The sequence below is a fragment of the Mirounga angustirostris genome, unplaced genomic scaffold (genome assembly GCF_029215605.1).
Source record: "Mirounga angustirostris isolate CCGP_5_RB_7025 unplaced genomic scaffold, mMirAng1.0.hap1 SCAF_12, whole genome shotgun sequence".
Lineage (NCBI taxonomy): Eukaryota > Metazoa > Chordata > Mammalia > Carnivora > Phocidae > Mirounga > Mirounga angustirostris.
The window spans coordinates 21,996,302-22,015,354 of record NW_026991720.1 but is presented as its reverse complement, the minus strand read 5'-3'; the positions used below and the strand labels follow the sequence as shown (position 1 = coordinate 22,015,354).

The 19,053-nt window shown below is 41.5% G+C and overlaps 1 protein-coding gene across 4 annotated transcripts in view; it reads right to left on the bottom strand.

Moving 5' to 3' along the window:
• Nucleotides 1-814: 814 nt before the first annotated feature.
• Nucleotides 815-19,053, bottom strand: part of CEP41 (centrosomal protein 41) — a 44,085-nt gene continuing 25,846 nt past the window's right edge. For 3 of the 4 annotated variants that reach the window (XM_045864263.3, XM_064574952.1, XM_064574951.1), the window contains 9 exons: nucleotides 18,503-18,550; nucleotides 13,978-14,039; nucleotides 13,020-13,089; nucleotides 7,504-7,651; nucleotides 5,454-5,605; nucleotides 4,983-5,050; nucleotides 3,667-3,781; nucleotides 2,984-3,199; nucleotides 815-2,303 (listed from right to left, as the gene is read on the bottom strand). In XM_045864263.3, the coding sequence (XP_045720219.1) occupies nucleotides 2,155-2,303; nucleotides 2,984-3,199; nucleotides 3,667-3,781; nucleotides 4,983-5,050; nucleotides 5,454-5,605; nucleotides 7,504-7,651; nucleotides 13,020-13,089; nucleotides 13,978-14,039; nucleotides 18,503-18,550 (1,028 nt within the window). In that variant the 3' untranslated portion in view covers nucleotides 815-2,154. The remainder of the gene's footprint in view (nucleotides 2,304-2,983; nucleotides 3,200-3,666; nucleotides 3,782-4,982; nucleotides 5,051-5,453; nucleotides 5,606-7,503; nucleotides 7,652-13,019; nucleotides 13,090-13,977; nucleotides 14,040-18,502; nucleotides 18,551-19,053) is intronic. The other variant, XM_064574953.1, reaches the window with a different exon arrangement.

The following is a 19,053-nucleotide window of genomic DNA, read 5'->3' as shown; positions in this document are numbered from 1 at the left end:
TTTAAAATCCTTACCAACAGGCAAAGCACTATGGAGAAACACACATAAATGTATTCAACCTGCCAGATGTCTCAGCTAAATGCACAGCGATTCTAACAGGTTTGGCTACAGTGACTTTCCATATATATATATGTGTGTATATATATATATACAGTAGGTTCTAACACTCTAGGAGTGTTTGGTGATCGGAATGCAGAGTAGGAACAAAGGGGGACTACCATTACTTTCAAAGTAGAATTGAGTGGGGAAATTGAAACTCCTGACTAGTCAACTTTAAAATGGCATAAACAGAACTTTGTTACAGAGAGAGATTTTTTTTTTCCCCTTGGAAATGTATATGTGTCATAAATGGCCGAAAATCTTGTCCATGCTAGGGGAAAGTTGAGTGTGGAAAAATTTGCATTTTTTAAAATCTATGCCGTAAAGAAAATAAAAAGCCAGAGCATTCTGGCATTAGCAAAAGGCTGAACTAAGTTCTCAGGCAATAAATTTATGGGGAAACATGACAGGCTCCTCATTAAAGCGATGTGTATGTTGGCTGCATTTTATACAAGATTCTTGAATCTTGTGGAAAATTGGGCACGGCTTGACATCTGAACAATGTCCCTGGTTTGTTTGATTTCTAAAGCATCGGAATATGTTGCACTTTGGAAATCAAGTAGAGAAGAATAAACACACTAAAACAGAACTGGGCTGAATCTGAAAATTATTTTTCCATATGTCTCTATGAAATATTTATTACCTTTATTTCTCTTACAAACACAGCCGCCCCCCGCCGCCCCCCCCCCTCCCCGCTAGAAATACTGCGGTACTTTTTCTTTTCTTTCTTTTTTTTTTGGTGGTGAGAAAATAGTCCTGGTAAGGCAAATCTTACCCAGCAGCAGGAACCACCTAAGGATAGGCAATTTTCAGTTGGCTTTTCAGAAGCTGGTTGCCATGACAAAGAGCACAATTTATTCCTTGGTCCCTTATCACAGCTACAGATCACAGACCATAAAAATTAACAAGGCTCTCTCCCTTTGCCTGATGATTTCGGAGTCCCTCATCCTTACCTGAGGTCTTTTGTTCCCCCAATTAAATGGAATGAATGTCAGTCACCTAGCAATTCAATTAATGCTGATTCAAAATTCTGGCCCAAACCAGAATCTATAATCACAACCTCCTAATCACAGCTCAGTCATGAGAATGAAAAGTAAGCAGGAAATTGCACTAATTACTCAATTAGACTAATACTGTATTTTTAAGCTAGGGCTTAAAGGGGCTGTCAGCCCTGACAAAGGACAGCGGAGCTGTCCTCACCTTGTGTGCCTGAGGTTGCCCAACTGAAGCTGCTTTTTCAAGTGGCCATAATTTCTATCCATCGAAGATGGACTCCCCGAGCTGGGGAGTGGAAACTTACGAAGGAGAAACCGACCACCAATGAGGGGCAGGTCGGGGTGGGCAGGGAGGTGCGTCAGTGGCCCTTAACACAGGCCCCGGGGTGAAGGCAGCTGAGTGCACATCGTCACGGGGCTGGTTCCAGGAAAACATCCGGTGAGGAGGAACACTCAGGGAGCGCGAGGGTGGCTCTACCAAACCTTAAAACCGAGCACAGCTCCAGGTGCCAGCCTCCCAATCACGACAGAGCCTGCGGCGGGCGCTGGGCAGACAGCTCCTCAGCCAGTGGGCCCACGCCCGGGGGGTGCTGAGAGGTAAGAAGCACCCCCCCCCCCCGGACGGCTGCTGCAAAGCCCACCTGGAGAACCTTAATGAAATCAAGACCAGTGAGTGAGAAAGAAGTGGCTGGGAAGAACATACCAGATGGGGCTGAAGAATTTACAAAACAATGCAGGACATGACCCAATACAAGCTGGACCTTATTTGAAAGAAAAAGGGGCCTAAAAAATTAGACTCTTTTTTCCTACTCAGTTTCAGAAACTGAAATATTCTGTAAACAATAGGGAGGACACTAGAGCCTGTCATGCCTCTGGTTTTTGTAAAACTCCCTCCGAGCTGGATGCAGGCGAGGAGCTGGCCCCGGGCAGAGGGCAGAGGGCCTGTCACACATGGCAGGGTCTTTCCTCTGCGGCAGTTTCTGAAAATGACCAACTTGGGAACTGCTCAGGGGTTCCGAAAGGAGAAGAAGTATTTATTTGACTAAGACGGGCAAAGTTTTTACTTCCAGGGCTTGCCTTGCAGGTGGCCGCTGCTGAGCGAGCGGGGGTTTGGGGGGCCAGCAGGGCCCCCGGTGGGCAGGTTCTGACTGCTGCGGGCGCCTGGAACCTTGGAGTCTCTTCCAGCGGCATTCACTTGGCTCAGCCGGCCTGAAGGGAGCAAGAAAGCAGGGAGCAGAGCTGCAAGAATGACTCTGGGCACAATCTGCCAAGTATACTTTTAAGTTAATGAAGTCTTAGGGTACAACCACTTTTAAGCTAATGAAGTCCTATTCAGTGTCTACTTTAGGCTAAAACCTACTCTTCATCCTTGAGATCAACTTGAAGATGGGGAAGGGGCAGGGACGAAAGGAAGCCCAGTGACCTTTTTTTGTTTTCTTCCTCTCCATTATCCCCAACCAACCTAGCCTGGCCTTCATTCCTTCTTGGTAGAAATGGGTACAGGAGGGATTAGGGGAAAGATAAGAGAAAGTAGTGTGCTCAAGGGAAGGTTGGGCAGGGTTTCGAGGTGCCCAGAAGCCAGAGAGGGAAACAAAACCCATCAGAGAGGGAATCCTAGTGCCCAAGCTGAGCCCCTCCACTCTGCCTGAAATACGTATGTTATCTGACTCATAAATCCTTTCTCCTTCTCTGTCTATATGCAACGTCTAATTCTCCCCACAACCTGGGATCACTACCCCTTGCCTCCACCCCTCCCCCCACAGCACCCTTACACTCCCCATCCCCTACAGATATTTTAAGACTCGAATATGAGATCAAACTTTTCATACGATGAGGTCATTTTCAAAGCTCTACAGAAAACGTGATCTCTAAAGGTCAAAATATCTTACTGGGATTGTCCGCAGGACCCTGATCCTCTTCCAGGTAATATTCTATCTTTTTTAAATCTTCTGGGGTAAATCTCCATTTATTCTCAGCTGGTGGGGGCGGCACTTTGGGGCTGGATCGTTTCCGGGCAGAGCCAGGAGGAAGGGCCTGCTGGCAAGAGGCTGGCAGGGAACCGGTAATCAGTCCTTCTGGGAATTTCTGAGCTAAGACTTTTAGACCTAGGTGTGGAAGAGCATCAGAAAAAGCAGCGTTAACATGGTGAGGCGAAGGCAAGACCTGGAAAGGTGGCTGCATGTCTCCTAATCTTTGGCCTTCCAGTCCGAGCCAACACAAGGACGTGACATCTTAATTGCTTCACCATGAAGCAAATTACACCAGAAAATGTCGGTGGTTAGGCGGGATTCTGAGAATTACACCAGAAATCCTTTTGCTCCAGTCTTCAGCAGTAAGGCTTTCTCACAGAGCCTGAAAGCAACAGCGTTATTTCAGGAATTAAAAACATGTGCTGATGGAGCTAACGGAAGTTTCACAGAACTCCTGACCCCTTGCAGCCAGCACGGTTCTCTCTCCTTCCAGGATTCTAAATTCTGAACGTGGACAGGAAAAGGGTGATAGGGGAGGGGTTGAAGGGTTGGGAGTCCAGATACCTGCGTTTTCAGTCCCAAGCAGAGTACAGCCCACTCACCTCCGGAAAGCATGAAGAGGTTTTCAAACCCCCGCTCGCACATGGTGGTGGCCGCCTGGCTGGCCAGCCTCTCGTCATCGTCGTACAGAATGATGACCTTGCCGTGGGCATTTTTCTAAGAGTCACAGGAGTTAAGGTTCGCCCGCACTGGAACTACTGAGAAACTCCCAGGGAACAAGGAACGGTCTAGGTTCACCTTCCTGAGCTGGTATTCTTTTTTTTTATAAATGGATTATCACTGTGGTCCAAGATTATCACTACTAGCTCCACACCTTATACCCTTTAGCTCTTTTATCCTCACGGCCCTGAAAGGTCTGACAATCTCCATTTCACAGGTGAGGACATAGAAAACCTCTCTGTCCTATGTGTCCACTGCAGCCTTATTTATGATAGTAAAAAAAAGGAGACCCACCTAAAGGCCCATTTGAGAGAAAGAGTTTTTAAAAAAGTAAATCATAGTCGGGTGCCTGGGTGGCTCAGTCGGTTGAGCGACTGCCTTCGGCTCAGGTCATGATCCTGGAGTCCCTGGATCGAGTCCCGCATCGGGCTCCCTGCTCGGCAGGGGATCTGCTTCTCCCTCTGACCCTCCCCCCTCTCATGTGCTCTCTCTCTCATTCTCTCTCTCTGTCTCAAATAAATAAATAAAATCTTAAAAAAAAAAAAAGTAAATCATAGTATAGTATATAGTAAGATGAGGTAAGTACTGCATCAAAAATGGAGTTTACAAAGAGCTTGTGTTAGCATGGAGAAGTACACTGTACTATGTACGGAGGAAAAATCAAAATACTAAATTATATCTACAGTATGATTTCTACTTTGTTAGAAAAGAATACAGAGAAGACAACTGGAAACAAAATATGCAAAAAACATAATCAGAGTTGTTCAATTGTGTGATTATCAATCTTTTTTATATTTTTCAGTGCTTAAATTATTTTCTATTTGTGTAATTTTTATGAGCCAAAAAAGAAAGTAAGATTTTAAGAAGAAAAAATTTAAAACAGAAAGGAAAAAATTTACTCTTAGGTTTTACTTGGGCAAGTTTTCTGGGGGGAAAAAAGGTCTTAGGACTAACTCTCAACAGATCACAGCCTTTAACCTAATGTTTTTTGGCCCACTGCAGGATGGCTTGGAAGCATCTGCCAAGATGGTCAGGATACTCAGCAACAGCTAAGAATCCAAATTCTAAAATATGCTAAGTAAGCTAATTAATATCAAAGGTCCTTACCCAGCTTTTTTTCCTAGGAGCATGATTCATGATAAGTTTGACTCTTACAGTCCTCAAACCACCCAACTCCTTAAAATGCAACAAAGGATACATATTCAAGAATGTCATTTGAATAAGGGTTCATCGTTCTAGACAGAGTTGCAATTGGGTAACTATAAGCTGCAAAGAGAAGAAAAAGCTTAGGATGTTTGTAGCTCTCAGTACAACTTGGCCCCAAATTCCTGGCTGGTTTAAAGTCTAAAAGCTCAAAGAACCATACTTGCAAAATCAACGAGCCATAAACCTAAATACTTTTTTGAGAGCAGAGCAAAGGACACTGAACACAACAGGAAGCTTCATGTCACCATTTCGGACATTTAGCCCCGGGCCCCAGAGCCATCCGAGAATGTCACCAGCCTGTCTCAGAGCATTACGGCAGAGCCAACTTCCAGATTCCCATGATGGATCCAGCTAACAAAAAATTTCCTTAACTGCTGACCCTGGGATGGGGCTCAAGCCTGCCTAGACTCCAGACGGGCTCTGTTCTTGGGAGTGAGACACGAGAACGCCTTCGCTCTCTTACCTCCAATGACGTGGCACTGCTGGTAGGAATCTCTGTCTCGCACATCTAGTAGCAGGAAGGGGCAGTCAGGATAAGGTTTGTCTTTGGTGTTGGGCTCTGCTTTCTTCACTAGCCCTTTGTCTAGGTCCAGTTCCCCAACACCACTGATGACACTGCAAGTGAAAAGTAGGTCGGCGGAAACTAGTCAGGGGTGAGGGGCTTCAAGGTCAAATGTGTTTCTTCAGAACAACCAGGGAGGGCTCAGTGTCTTTTCAAAGGACACTTCAAAGAAAAAGGAAAATGGATATGGTATCTCAGTTCTGCCTCTGAATGCCCGACCGTGTGGATTCCCATTCTGTCACGCTGGACCCTGAGGAAGGGACCCACGTGTCCATCCATACGCACCTTCAGAGAATGCATGTTAGGTCATTAGCATGGCTGAGGGGGCACAAACCGTAGGGCACATGCCACCTCCAGCAACAAGGGCAGCGTTCAGAGAAAGAAAGAGGCCAGCAGTTCATCTAAGGGAATTGTGAGGAGTGTAAGAAAGCAGACCAAAAGGGGCAAGAATCGGGTTGGTAGGACAGGAAAAATGAAGGCTTTCTATGTACATTAGATGTAACATAAACCAACATCGATTAATGTATCTCATCTACTTACACAGCGACCTAGCCGATACGTATTTTGAATCTTAATGTTTTCAATAGTTATCTGTACTTACTCCCGGTTTATAGGTGACAGTGTTGAGGTTGAAGAGGCTTTTAGATTTGGTGGCATTCATATAATGAGACAGAGGAAACACTAGGATTAAATGAATGAGCTTCCTATTGACAGTTCTGTTTCTAAGTTCATAAAACTGGTCACCATATTAAGATTACAGACAAAATGTGGTAAAAAATATGAATCAAAGGCTTAAGAGGAGTGGCTGTTATGAACAAATGGCAAGGAGTGAAATATCTGTAGTGGAATAAGAGGACGCCTTTCCCAGGCAACTCTGAAGACGTGTGTGCCCGACCACACACGAGTATGGCGTGATGGCTCCTCTCCCAGCGCGGCAAATCCAATCCTGCACTTAGACCCGATAAATGCTGTAACTAGATGCCACAGAGTGCACAGGAGAAGAAGAAAATCTATTTCCTATGAAACTGCATCCTCAATGGAAGTCTTATTGGTCTGTGTCGCTAATTCCAATTTTAGAGTTCTTGCGTAAAGTAGTTATAAAAAAACAAGAGCGGTACTGGGGGCGCCTGGGGGGCTCAGTCGCTTAAGCATCTGCCTTTGGCTCAGGTCATGATCTCAGGGTCCTGGGATCGAGCCCCGCATCGGGCTCCCTGCTCAGTGGGGAGCCTGCTTCTCCCTCTCTCCCGCCCCTCCCCCACTCATGCGTGGGCACGCATGCTCTCTCTCTCTCAGATAAATAAATAAAATCTTAAAAAAAATAACAGTGGTACTGATGATAGCAATTCGTTCCCTTGCAGAACTAGTTTCCCTGGTACAACTGTTTCGCCAGTAGAAGGCATGGTCGTGCGCCAAAAATCAGCCCCATCTTATAATCAACACCTAATATCTGCGAGAAAGCGTTGCATCATAGTCTTCGCAGAAAGAAGGACCAGTCCCGTGCAGTTTGAGAACTCACTCCAAAGGCTGCTTTCGTGCTCCTTTGCACCTGCGTTAATATCAGAGCACGGCGACTGGCACTCTATTTGTCTTCTGATTGCAGACAGGGTAATTATAAGCTGCAGTAGACAGAAGAGGGGGCAGGAGTGGGAATCAAAAGATAGTAGTTGTAAAGCTAAGTCCTAATAGCAAACCTGAATCCAGGAAGGCTGAGAAGGATGGAATTGAGGAGTGAAAATTAATGCTCTCCTATCAATATACTCTTACCTTCACTAAGATGCTGTGAAAAGAGTCAGGCGGTGGCATTCATATCAAGAGAAAATTAGAAGGGCTGGGGTGAAAATGTGGGACTTGACTACGGCCAGTCTGTTTCTCCGGTGATTAAATCACCGAAACTGGTATCCAAAGGAGTATGAAGTAAAATGCAGGGAAAACATAGATCCGATGAGCGTACCTCTGCAGAGTGGAGCGACTGGAGTCCCCGGCTCCCGCGCTCGTTATGAACTGCATGGGGCTTGGCGACTGTTCCCCGGGGCTCCCCTTCCCGTTGGTCCTGGCACCGATTTCCCCGTCGGGCTCTGAAGTCGTCGAAGAGTCATTGTCTAAGATTTGCAGAGGGATAAATAAGTAAAGTTGACCTCCGAGTTTATTCACGGCAGTCCCACTGAAATTAGGTCAAGACAAGGAAATCCTATCACAATTATTAAATTGTCCTGGAAGTTCTACCACCTAGGACCCCAGGAGTCCCCGAGACCCTGTCAGGGGGACCCGCAAGGTCTCTTCTACTATGTTCATATTTGCACGAATGGTGCCAAAGCAATGGGGGCTAAACCTGTGAGCACCTGAGCAACAGTGGGGCAGAGGCACCGAGTTTTATTAGTGAGCTTCATATTTTTCACCAATATGTACGTGCTCGAGAAATAAATATGGCAGTCATGTTTTAAAAAAGTCCCCAATGGAGCCATAATCATAATTCTATTAAATCTCATCTTTAAGTACACACCTTTTGAATATTCTGTGTGATGAAATAGGGAGTACGCATATAGCAAGTCGGCTCCACCCCGAGATAGCATGGTTGTCTCAAGGCAAAGTATTAGTGTGATTAGGGCTGCTTTTGCCCTGAACACCATTTTTACTTGGAAGGAAAACTGACAGAAAAATTATAGTTACTTAGACTTGTGCATGTGGCAGATATTTTCTCAAAAATGATCTAAGCGAACTGTCATTTCAAGGAAAACAACTGATGGTATTGGTGTAAAGATTCAATTTTGACCAAAAATCAGAATTTTGGAAACCGTGTTCTCCATCAGTTTGACTGCCTCCCTGTACTTAATGACTTTTCTGATTAAGATAGGTGGTGAGATTAATAAATATGATTTTTTTGTGGATATTGTGTAATGAATGAAATTTGTCAATGTTTGGAAGATCTTCATAACTCCATGAATCAATCTTTTCCAAATGACCATTGAATGATGTTATAAAATCATGCATGGGTAAGAAGATTAATTCAAAGTGCAAGACAGACCAGTGGGTTTAATGGAACAGAGTACTAAACATGCATTGATATGGTTTCAGATTCCACATTACAACTAACCTTTAAGAAGCTACCAGTCGTCAAGTTTTAGTATGGTATCAAAGATATGTATCCACAATTATCTGGAAGGGTTATTAAAAGAGTCTCCCTTTTTCAACTACAGGTCCGTGTGAGGCTAGATTTCCTTCATGTACTTCAACCCAAAGAGCATATTGCAACAGATTGAATGCAGAAGCCATGAGAATCAGCTGTCTACTATGAAATCAGACATCGAGACTTAAAAAAAAAAAAAAAAGTAAAACAATGCCATGCTCAGTAAACTTTTTGTTTTGGAAATACAGCTATTTTGCATAAAAATGTTATTTATGTTTGCAATGGGTTCAGTATCACTATTTGTAAATGAAACAGTAAATAAATATTTTTAAGTTCTCAGTTAAAATTTTTAATATCCTAAATATTAATAGGTATAATGCACATAAACCAAAATTCTTTGAGGTCCTCAATTTAAGAGTGCGGAGGGAGACTGTACCAAAAAGTCTGGGAATTTGCTATTCTAACTAGTACAATGAGAGAAGAAATAGAAATAAGAGGCTTAGTTATTAAAGAGGATACTAACATTTATTTTGCATATGATATATAATACCTAGAAACTTCAGAAGAATCCTATGAGAATAAGGGAAATAAGTACGTGTTTAGCTTAAAAAAAGAAATACTAACAAACTACTTTTCTTATATGCCAATTAGAAAGGAATATGACGAGCATCTCATTTACAGTAACAACTGCAAATATAAGATATGCTCTCCTCGAAAATAAGCCTATTAAGACATGTAAAGGGCCTGTAAAAACTTACATCCTTTATAGGTCTTATAAAAATTTTACTTAAGAGACATTAAAGACAACCCGAATGAAGACAGTGATGTACTTTCACATTCCTGACTGGGTGACTAAAAGTGAAATGATGTTAATCCTTTCCAAACTTAATTTTTAGCCCTAAACCAATCCCAATGGGATTTCTGGAAAGCTTAAAAGGATTTTAAAGATGAGAATGAAAAAATTTTTTATATATATATGTATATACATATATAAAATATTATATATGTATATACATATTGTATATTTATATACACACACACAGACACACATACATACATATGGGTAATTTAGAGAATATGCCTTAGCGAATAGTAACATATATTGCAAAGGTAAAATGATCAAAACAATGCTGAACCACAAACCAGAACAACAGTATATGAGAACACAGAAACAAATCCCAGAATATATATAAAAAGCTAACATAAATGTTAAAGGTAACATCACAAACCAGTGGGTAAAGGGAGAACGAGTGAATACATGGTGGTGGGATATTGTGCCAACTATCTAGAAAAATCGAATTTAGAAAACCCCCTCACATCATATACCAAAATATTAACAAAGAGATTGATGTAGGAAAACAAACAAACAAAAAACAAAACCACCAAGCAAGCTAATAGAAGAAAATATAGGTGAATAGTTTATCTTATTTTGGATTTTATGAGCCTAAGGCAATAAAAGAAAACACAACATGAAAGGCTAATAGATAAAATCTCGTAAAAATGCAAACCTTGTGTATGTCAAAAACCAACATGAAGAAAGTTAAAAGGTGAGTAACAAATTAGGAAAAATATCTATGACCTAGATGCATGAGGAAAGGTTAATATACTTAATTCACAAAGCATTTTTTAATTAACTAGTGCTTTAATTGAAAAAAGATCCTGTGCACAAGGTAAAAATGCAAACAAGATAAAACTATTAATACAGAAAGGAAGTCCCTTCCCACTGCAGACCCGTAGGCCCTCAGGCCTCCTCTCCCAAGGGAACTACCTTCACAGATTTATGTCTTTTTCCAGAAATAAAACAACTACAGACTTTTGCATCTATTTTATTTCTTCCCCTTTTAACATATCAGGAGAATGCCACTCATACTGCTCTACACTTTGGTTTTTTGTTTTGTTGTTTTATTTTTACTTAATGATACAGCTTGAAAACTGTTCCAAATCATTAAGTAAAGCTTTTTCTCATTCATTTTCAAGGCTGTACTGGTTTCCAATGTTTAAAGATATCCTAATACACAGAGCTTTTACAAATCAGTAAAAGATGAACGTTCCATGAGGGAAAAAAACTGGGGAAGGACATGGAATGTTCTCAGAACAAATAGGTATGACCAATAAACAGACAGATACACAAAGCTCAATTTCATGATCAGAGAGATTCAAAGGAAAATTATTAGATACCACTTTGATCTATCAAATTGGCAAACGTTTGCAAAAATGATAATTACTCAGCATTGCCTAGGATGAAGAGAAACAGGTCTTCTCACTTATTTGTTGGGAATGCAAACAGGAAGAACCATTCTGGAGATAATGTGGAATCAGCATTGAGCATCTTAAAATGGTTCCACCCTTCAACCATCTGCAGCAATTTATCTTCAGGGAATAATCAGACGCACACAAACGTTTATGTATTTACATTAGAGTATTGTTTTATAAAATTGAAAAATTAGAAAAACCGTAATGTCCAATAAGAGAATAATTAAATTATGGTATAGCCACAGGACAGGCATTATATGACAACACAACCTTCACAATTCAGCTTTTGAAGTCCATTTAATGACATAGGATAGTATGCATGATAAAATGTTAATCTGAAACAGCACAATTCAAAAGTATACACAAAGAATACGGATTTGGGTGGGCAGTTAGGTAGGGGGGAAAACAGAGCAAAATGTTAGCAGGGATTATTATTTTAATTTTCCTTATATGTATTTTTTGCAGTTTTCTAATTTTCTAGAAATACACTTTTAAGTCAGGAAAAAACAGTAAACATTACAAAAGGAGATTTTTTATTCCTTCAAAAATAGCCAATATGCATACAATCTGTTCTACAGGCATTCCTGAGTGAGTTATTATTCTGTGTAGAGCACTAGAAAAACACTAATATTACTCACACATTATGGTGTCCTACTTTATAAGAGCCTATTTTGCTGTGCAAATTCATCTCAGAAGAGAAAATTGCATGTGCCCATATGTTCCGGTGCTGCAACTGCAATGAATTAAAGGACCAAATCCAGGTACTTATATAACCAGGTTAAAATTGGGAGTACTTCTATGAGAAGACTCAATTATCTCTGTTACAAAGAGCCCTTATTTCTCTGCCATGAGAGGTATCTGTCGAAGATAAATTCCTGTCTTTGTCAGGTGCTCTTTATCCTCCCCAACAAAAACAAGTCCAGGGAGATGACAGTTAAGTTGCACAAAACCAGGGCTCGGACTTCCTGAGAAACTTGTCTTGAAATCAGAAGTCAAAGTCCTGGCCTACATCAACCTTCACAGAACACATTTCCCTTCAGTAAACAGCCACACATTGATGGTTGAGTACCTCAGGATAAAATAAAGACCTTAACTCTCTGTATTCTTTTCATGACAGTACGACTAAGGGGCTTTATTTTCGACTCGGCATTTCAGAAAGGAAACCTGGAGCTAGAAGCCTATCTTCCTGGCCCTATCTCCGACCCAGCACCCATGCCTCCCCCAGCCGGCTGCCAGGCGGGGTGACGCATTCCCCAAACTCGCTTGGAGCTTCTCATTCTCCGCATGCCTTTGCTCAGGTTGCAAGAACTTCACCCTTAACTTGCACCTGTGAGATTCTGCCCTCCTTTCCGGCCCAGTTCAAAAGCTCTCAGAAAGCCTACCTCAGTTTTCTAACTGGAAAGTGCCTTTCCTTCCTCAGGACTCCCACAGCAAAGGCACTGGTTGTTACCAGACACTCGTAGATCTGTAACCCGGGCCCATTCCTTACCGGCTGTCTCACCTTAAGCAAGTAATTTAACCTCTGAGGCTTGGGCTTCTCATCTCTAAAGTGTACCTTCTAGAGCTTTTGATAAGATTAAATAAGAAAACTTGAGTGAAGTACTTAGCAATATATATTCAACAAATGATGGCTTCTCCCTAGTCCTCCATCATGAATTTCTGCCACGTTCGTGATTTTGTGCTTCTGTTCTCACTCTCCTCATCCAACACGCATACGTGTGTGCACATGTGGCCAAGCAGAGCTGGGCGTTACTCATCTTTGTAGTCTCCTAGCACCTCATACTGAGACCTGTGCCTATATAGAAGGCACTAAAAATATTTGTTGGAAAAAAAGTAATCAGTATATTAAACACATCAAAAACATTTAAAACTACAAATGTTAGAGCCAGAAAACCAGATGGCTTTTCAAAAGAAATAAGAATTAACAATTAAAGCACCAGGTACCATTTCTCAGAGAGTAACAATCTAATTGCAAATAGATCCATCAAAGTCCCAGTTCCCTGTGAACACAACAGCAAAGGCGGACAGGGTGAGTACCTTCAGTCAAGTGGTCAATCGTTTATTTGCCCCACATCCTCAATTCTCATTACCTTCTAGCCTTTGAATCTCTTCAGCTGTCACTTCCAGTGTTTGATCAGATAGGGAAGCAACTTGGATGACCTGATAGAAGAAAGAATGAAATGTATAGATGCCTGTATGTCTTTAAACAGAGGCAGTTCTGTCTTTTGTAACAGACGAGGAAACATCAAAGATCTCTTGGTTTAAGGAACTGTCAGTGTCCCCCACTGGAGACTAAATCTCAGGCCTCCTCATTTTGGGAATGGTAATCATACTGCAGATGATAGTTCCAGAAAAAAAAAAAGATTCATTTAAAACATCACATAATAAACTTAAAAGACCAAAAGGACAATTTAGGATAAGAAACGTGAATAAATAATCATATATATTTCAGTCTCAACACGCAGTACTTACAATGACAGAATTGAATCAACAATTCTGCATGCAATGAAGAAATAAATATAATTATGAGTATATGTATCACAACACTGTATACCTACAAACAGTTTTTAAAGCACTTTTCACAGTTCAGCTCCTAAGACCCAAGATCCACCTTGAGGTACATCAATGGAACTCATGTTTGGGGGCCAGAGAGACACTTTGCCCCTAATTTTCAAATGAAAGAAGAAAGTGACTTTCCCAAAGTAACAAAATAGCCCATGGCAATCACCTGGTTTCACGGAGAAAAATGTCCAAACAATCCAGAGACCAGAATTCTAGATTCTAAATATTAAAGCATGAAAGGAAAAAAATAAAACCTAAACCGTGTGATGAGTTAAAGGTGGAATGTACACTTTACTTTATCAAAGAAGACTGTTCATACTACCCTTGAATGAGCACACACACCACGCATCAATCTTCCCATAGGTGAAACGTAAAGAATCAGAAGAAACCCTTCTGCAAACATTACTTAGCCGTGGAATTTAGAAATACTCACATAAACCAGCACAAATTAGAGTCTTTGCTCCAATGGAGGATCGTTCAACTTACCAGCTGGGCAAAAGTTGTAACTTTTAGTCTCTTGAAAAGCTCATCCTTTTTGTATCTATAATCTGAAAAGCAGGATAGGACAAATAATTTTCTAGGTATATTTTTCTTTCTTAGAGGTACTCATTCTTTCTAGTCGTCAAGTTATGTGGTATAATTTTCAAGTGATTTATATGCTTTTCCATATATTATCTCATATACAATCCTCATGGTATGGTCAAAATTAAGTGTGCCACACATTCTTATCACCTCTTTATTCCCCTTCCCCCCCCACCCCTTGCTTTGGCTGGTAGGAAACCTAAAGTTGAATTTACAAGCCATTCTTTTGTGTCTTGTGACTTTACCCCTTGCATTTATTCTGTCTGCTTACCCTTTTTCCCTTTTACTCTGCTGTCTTTCTTTTGACCACCATTTTTGTAAGCCACTTTAAATCCTTTTCAGAACAAAGCAGGGAATAAATGTCTGCATTTTGCAAATGAGGACAGAGACCCAGAGAAGCTCAGTTGCCCCAGGTCAAACAGGTGGTAGGACATTCACACCCTATTATTCTAACTCTGCCCTGAAGGGAGACCGGTTCTGTTCCTGAGGTTACAAATTATGCTGGAGACATAGGACACTTCCCCCCACCCCGCCCCCCCGGGTACCATGCTGGGCATAAAGTTAGGCCTGGTCCTGATAATCTATTCTATCAGTTTCTCCACAACTTCACTTCAGTAAAAATCCACCTACTCAGTGTTCCAAGATGAAAAAGTTCCCGAGATCTGTTGTGCAGCAGTGTCACGTTTAAAAATGGTGAAGATGGTAAATGTGATGTTATATGTGTTTTTTTTTCTTTACCACAATTACAAAAAAATCATTCTGAAACATCAATATTTATTCAGTGCTATCTCGACAGTCCTGAGACACAACTCAAATGGGGGCACTTCTACGCCTGTTTGTTATTTTATTTTTTTTTTAAAGATTTTTTGTTTATTTTTTAACAGAGAGAGAGAGACAGCGAGAGAGGGAACCCAAGCAGGGAGAGTGGGAGAGGGAGAAGCAGACTTCCCGCCAAGCACGGAACACGATATAGGACTCGATCCCAGGACCCTGGGATCATGACCTGAGCCGAAGGCAGACGCTTAACGACTGAGCCACCCAGGCGCCCCTACGCCTGTTTGTTATTAACAGTTCTTGATATCACATTGACCAGTCTTAAAATTTAGCCAGTCTCACATGACCTAGTATCTGTCCCACAGAGACATGCTAAAAGTTAGCTTCCTTAAAATTTCCTGAAGATGACTGCCAATTCTGAGTTTTCAGCATCGAACTCCCACCCACCCTTACGCCTCCCTTCACTTCTACATTTTTATATTGGCGCCCATGATTCCTTAAGTACTTCCTCATTATTTCCGAATTACTAAAGGTTAGGAGGATAATTACTAAGGCCTTCACAGCATAGAAGTCGCAGAAACCGAGAATCCTAGCAACAAAGGAAAGGATTAAAGGTATTTAAAAGTATTTACCTGGTGTTCCTAATCATTTCCACGAATTTTCCAAAAACCAACACAGAACGAATCCTTTGGAGGATAACGTTAGCTTGGTTGACCAAACACCTTAGGACTCAGAGTCAGGAAGTAATAGTACTTTAAAAACTAGACTTGCGTCACTCTATCAAGACTCCTGTTACAGTGAAGTCAAGCTTCTCTGTTCTCCATGTCTCAAAGAGAGCCATCTGGCTAATAACTAACCATTACTTCTAGAAAATTCTCAGAATAGCTTCTTCTGGGTACAACAAGGTAACAAACCTAAATGCAAAGGAACTTCTAAGACCTGCCAGGATGCAGACCCAAGAGGCTGGGCAGAAGCTTTCAAAAGTACAGCTGAATAACCACAGTCTCCTCTCAATTGCCACCAATCTGCCCACCAAAAGTCATTTATATAAATCACAATGGCAATAAATCAGCCAATAAAAAGAGTCAACAGCTTTCAAGTAGCTTGCACTGTGACATTTCTCCATTGATATTCTTTTGGTATAGCTGCATAGTTTCAAATATTTCTCCACTTCTTCACATTCCCAGTACAAAAGGTACACATTCAAATCCCCTTTGACTAAGTAGAAATGATCTCTAACGAAAAACAGGCTCTACTATGTTCTACAGATTGGCATTTCTAGCATCCTCTCACAGGTGCTGGGCATCCCGCTGCACATTTGAGCCTGAACTCTACATACCTGGTTCTTGTTTAGAAGGAGAGCCATCGGTAGGACTTTCTGACATTATTACTCAGAGATAAAAGATCAAACTAGATGTTTTACTAGTAAGTTTTAAAGCTTATAAAAAAAGGCTGACTTGGAAAGCTCTGTCGTTCTGTCCTTGCAAGTGCGAACAGAGCTTTAAGGATGGAGCTTCTGCTACGGTCGCTTCTCCCAAACTCCGGGATGGAGACAAAAAAATCCTAGTTTCAGATACGTTATCAAGTTCTGCTTCTCTGGTAAGTCTGGAGTCTCAGAATGCCTCTCTCGAGTTACTGGAAGGACAGAGACCTGACTATCTAGGATGCTTCACACTGGGTCCAGCTAGTGTCATCTAACCACCAGAAGCCAAGAATAGGCTTTGTGAGCAGTCAATAGACACAGTGTCTATTTTCCCGAGACAGAGTAGAAAGAATATTCAGATTACAAAGGAATTCTGCGTTTTCAGGGTACTGTTAAAACGCGTTACTAGCAAAGGGAAGTTGGGCTCACAGTGGAAGACAAATCAAAGGAAGTAACAGAACAAGGTTTGTGATTTCACAGAAAGACATGGCATCTAAGGTAACCCACGAAAAGTGATGGGTCTAGGATGTCACGAAACAAGGCAATATTCTCCTCCCTTTTGACCCAAAAGAACATCTACAACAGAAAACAGGAAATAGCTTCCAAAGTGTATATCTCAAATCAGAATCTGAAATAATTCTAGTCAGGGAATCAGCACAAAGTGTGTGAAACAAGGTGAGAGGAACCTCCTGTCTTCCTAAAAGGAAGTCCAAAACTTCTAAAGAGGGAAGCAAACATTTTCAAGGACTCTATTCTAGAGATATTGGCGGGGGGGGGGGGGGGGGGGGGGCGGGAACGGTGGAGGGGGGGGGAGACCAGCTCCATTTAGAATTTAGATATTAGAGAAACCACATTGTGCTTTTAAGAAATGTTTTAAACAGGGTTCAGCAATCTGGGTGGAACGGGACATTTTCAGGGGACAAATCTTGGTGTGGACATTTGAGCTTACATTAAGCTACGAATGGATAGGAGGCAAAAGGAGATTGCAAGCCCAACCAGAAGCAAGCCAGCTGAATTTTACCTGCTGTGCATGAACTAAGGACAACAACAGTGAAGCATGGGTGAGTAAATGAGATTTTTTTCAAACAGTTTAAAATGGTAATATATACTTAACGAATATATACTTATGTAATGTAAAATATAATAAAAGTACAAAATCTGATATAAAGGATCAAAGAAGAAAAGGATGGTGTGACATTACCCATGAAAAAACAAACGTCTATAACATTAACCTTTATAGCTGAACACGGCAACTATCAAGAGTCAGCATAAAGCTGTTCCTGAGTCCACACTATTGGCTGGGGTTTCTTAATACCGCGGCAATTCAAAAGAAGCAGAAACATTATCATTTAAATTCAAAGGCCTGTGTTATAAAAACAGAAGTTCTGGTTTATTCTGGGTTTGTAATATTCTCTTCCTGAAGGATGTGTATTACCAGAGTGAAGTTCTGAACTACGAACCATCAGAGCGCCTCTTTACTACCATTAGCTAACTACTCCCCTGGCACTGGGTTCCTCTCCTGAGGAGATGAACAAATCCATCTTAGGAAATAGATGTTCCTACTTCTTTAATTCTGGCCTTGGTGTGTACGCTTTCCAGCCATTTTGGACACAGGTTGAAAAATTATGATTTTGTGCAAGGGTGACACACTCGGTGACTAGTAGCTTATCTTTGAAGCAGAGTAGTTTGTAAAAAGGACATGCATGAAATATGATTTTTAATTAAAGGAAAGCAGACTGCAATGAATTCATAAGGCATAGCACCACTTTAAGCTCGCTCTCTCTTACCTCTCAATGTCTTTCATGAATAACTGATTAATTTATATGCAAAAGGAGGTTATGAAAGAAGAGATAATATTATTCCTATCTCGGGCATAGAGAGAACGAAGAAGGTAGGAAAGATCATGACCTTGAAAAAGGTCGTGGAGACTGCAGTGCAATGAAACCAGAAGCTCGGACTCTCGCTGCCTAACTAGAGAGCTCATTCTGCATTTCAACACTAACATCTCCGGTGGGATGTCAGTCGGGCAGAACTCGGCCCTCAGGCAACAACCTCAGCAGCTGGCTGGGATGGTACATGGTGTTTCCCACATCCTCCTCGGCACCTGCCAGGCTCGCCCGCCTCCCACAGATCTCCGTGCCTGTCAGCTGTAGGATGGGGCTAAGGTTGTTAATAACCAACTTCTAGAACTTCAGTGCTCTATTTTCCCAAACCATCAATAGTGTTACTCACTTTTTTTGATCTCTTCTAGCTTCTCAATGTATTTAGTCATACTGTTACCTAAAAAGAAAATACGATAGGCTTTTAATGGAAGAAAATGAGTTAATACTGTAAAAACAGAATGGAGTACAAGTATTCCCCAAGCCTTCCTATCTGATTCTTACGGAATCATAGTAGGTAAATGGGCCTCATTAACACTCTTTTGGATTATACAGCCTCATTAAACGATGAGGAATCAAGGGGAAAGTATTGGCCAAATGTATTGAAAGCGTACATACCCAATAAACACTAGGAAGCCCCAGGCCATACAGATGATCACTTTATATAATCTTTTTTTTTTTTTTTCTTTTTGAGTCAAGGCTTTCCTCCTCCTTTTATTCCCCCATAATCTTTCTGTGGGGAAGATGTGCCAAGGAGAAAGAAAGAAGCAATGATCTCTGAATGTCTAAAATGTGCCGCTGTGGCTACCCAAGCAAGCCCTTGCTCTCTGCTTAGTCTTTGTGGTTTCCCTCGCTTTCCTGGACTTGGCCTTCAACTGTTCGTGCTGATGCTGCAGCCTGACC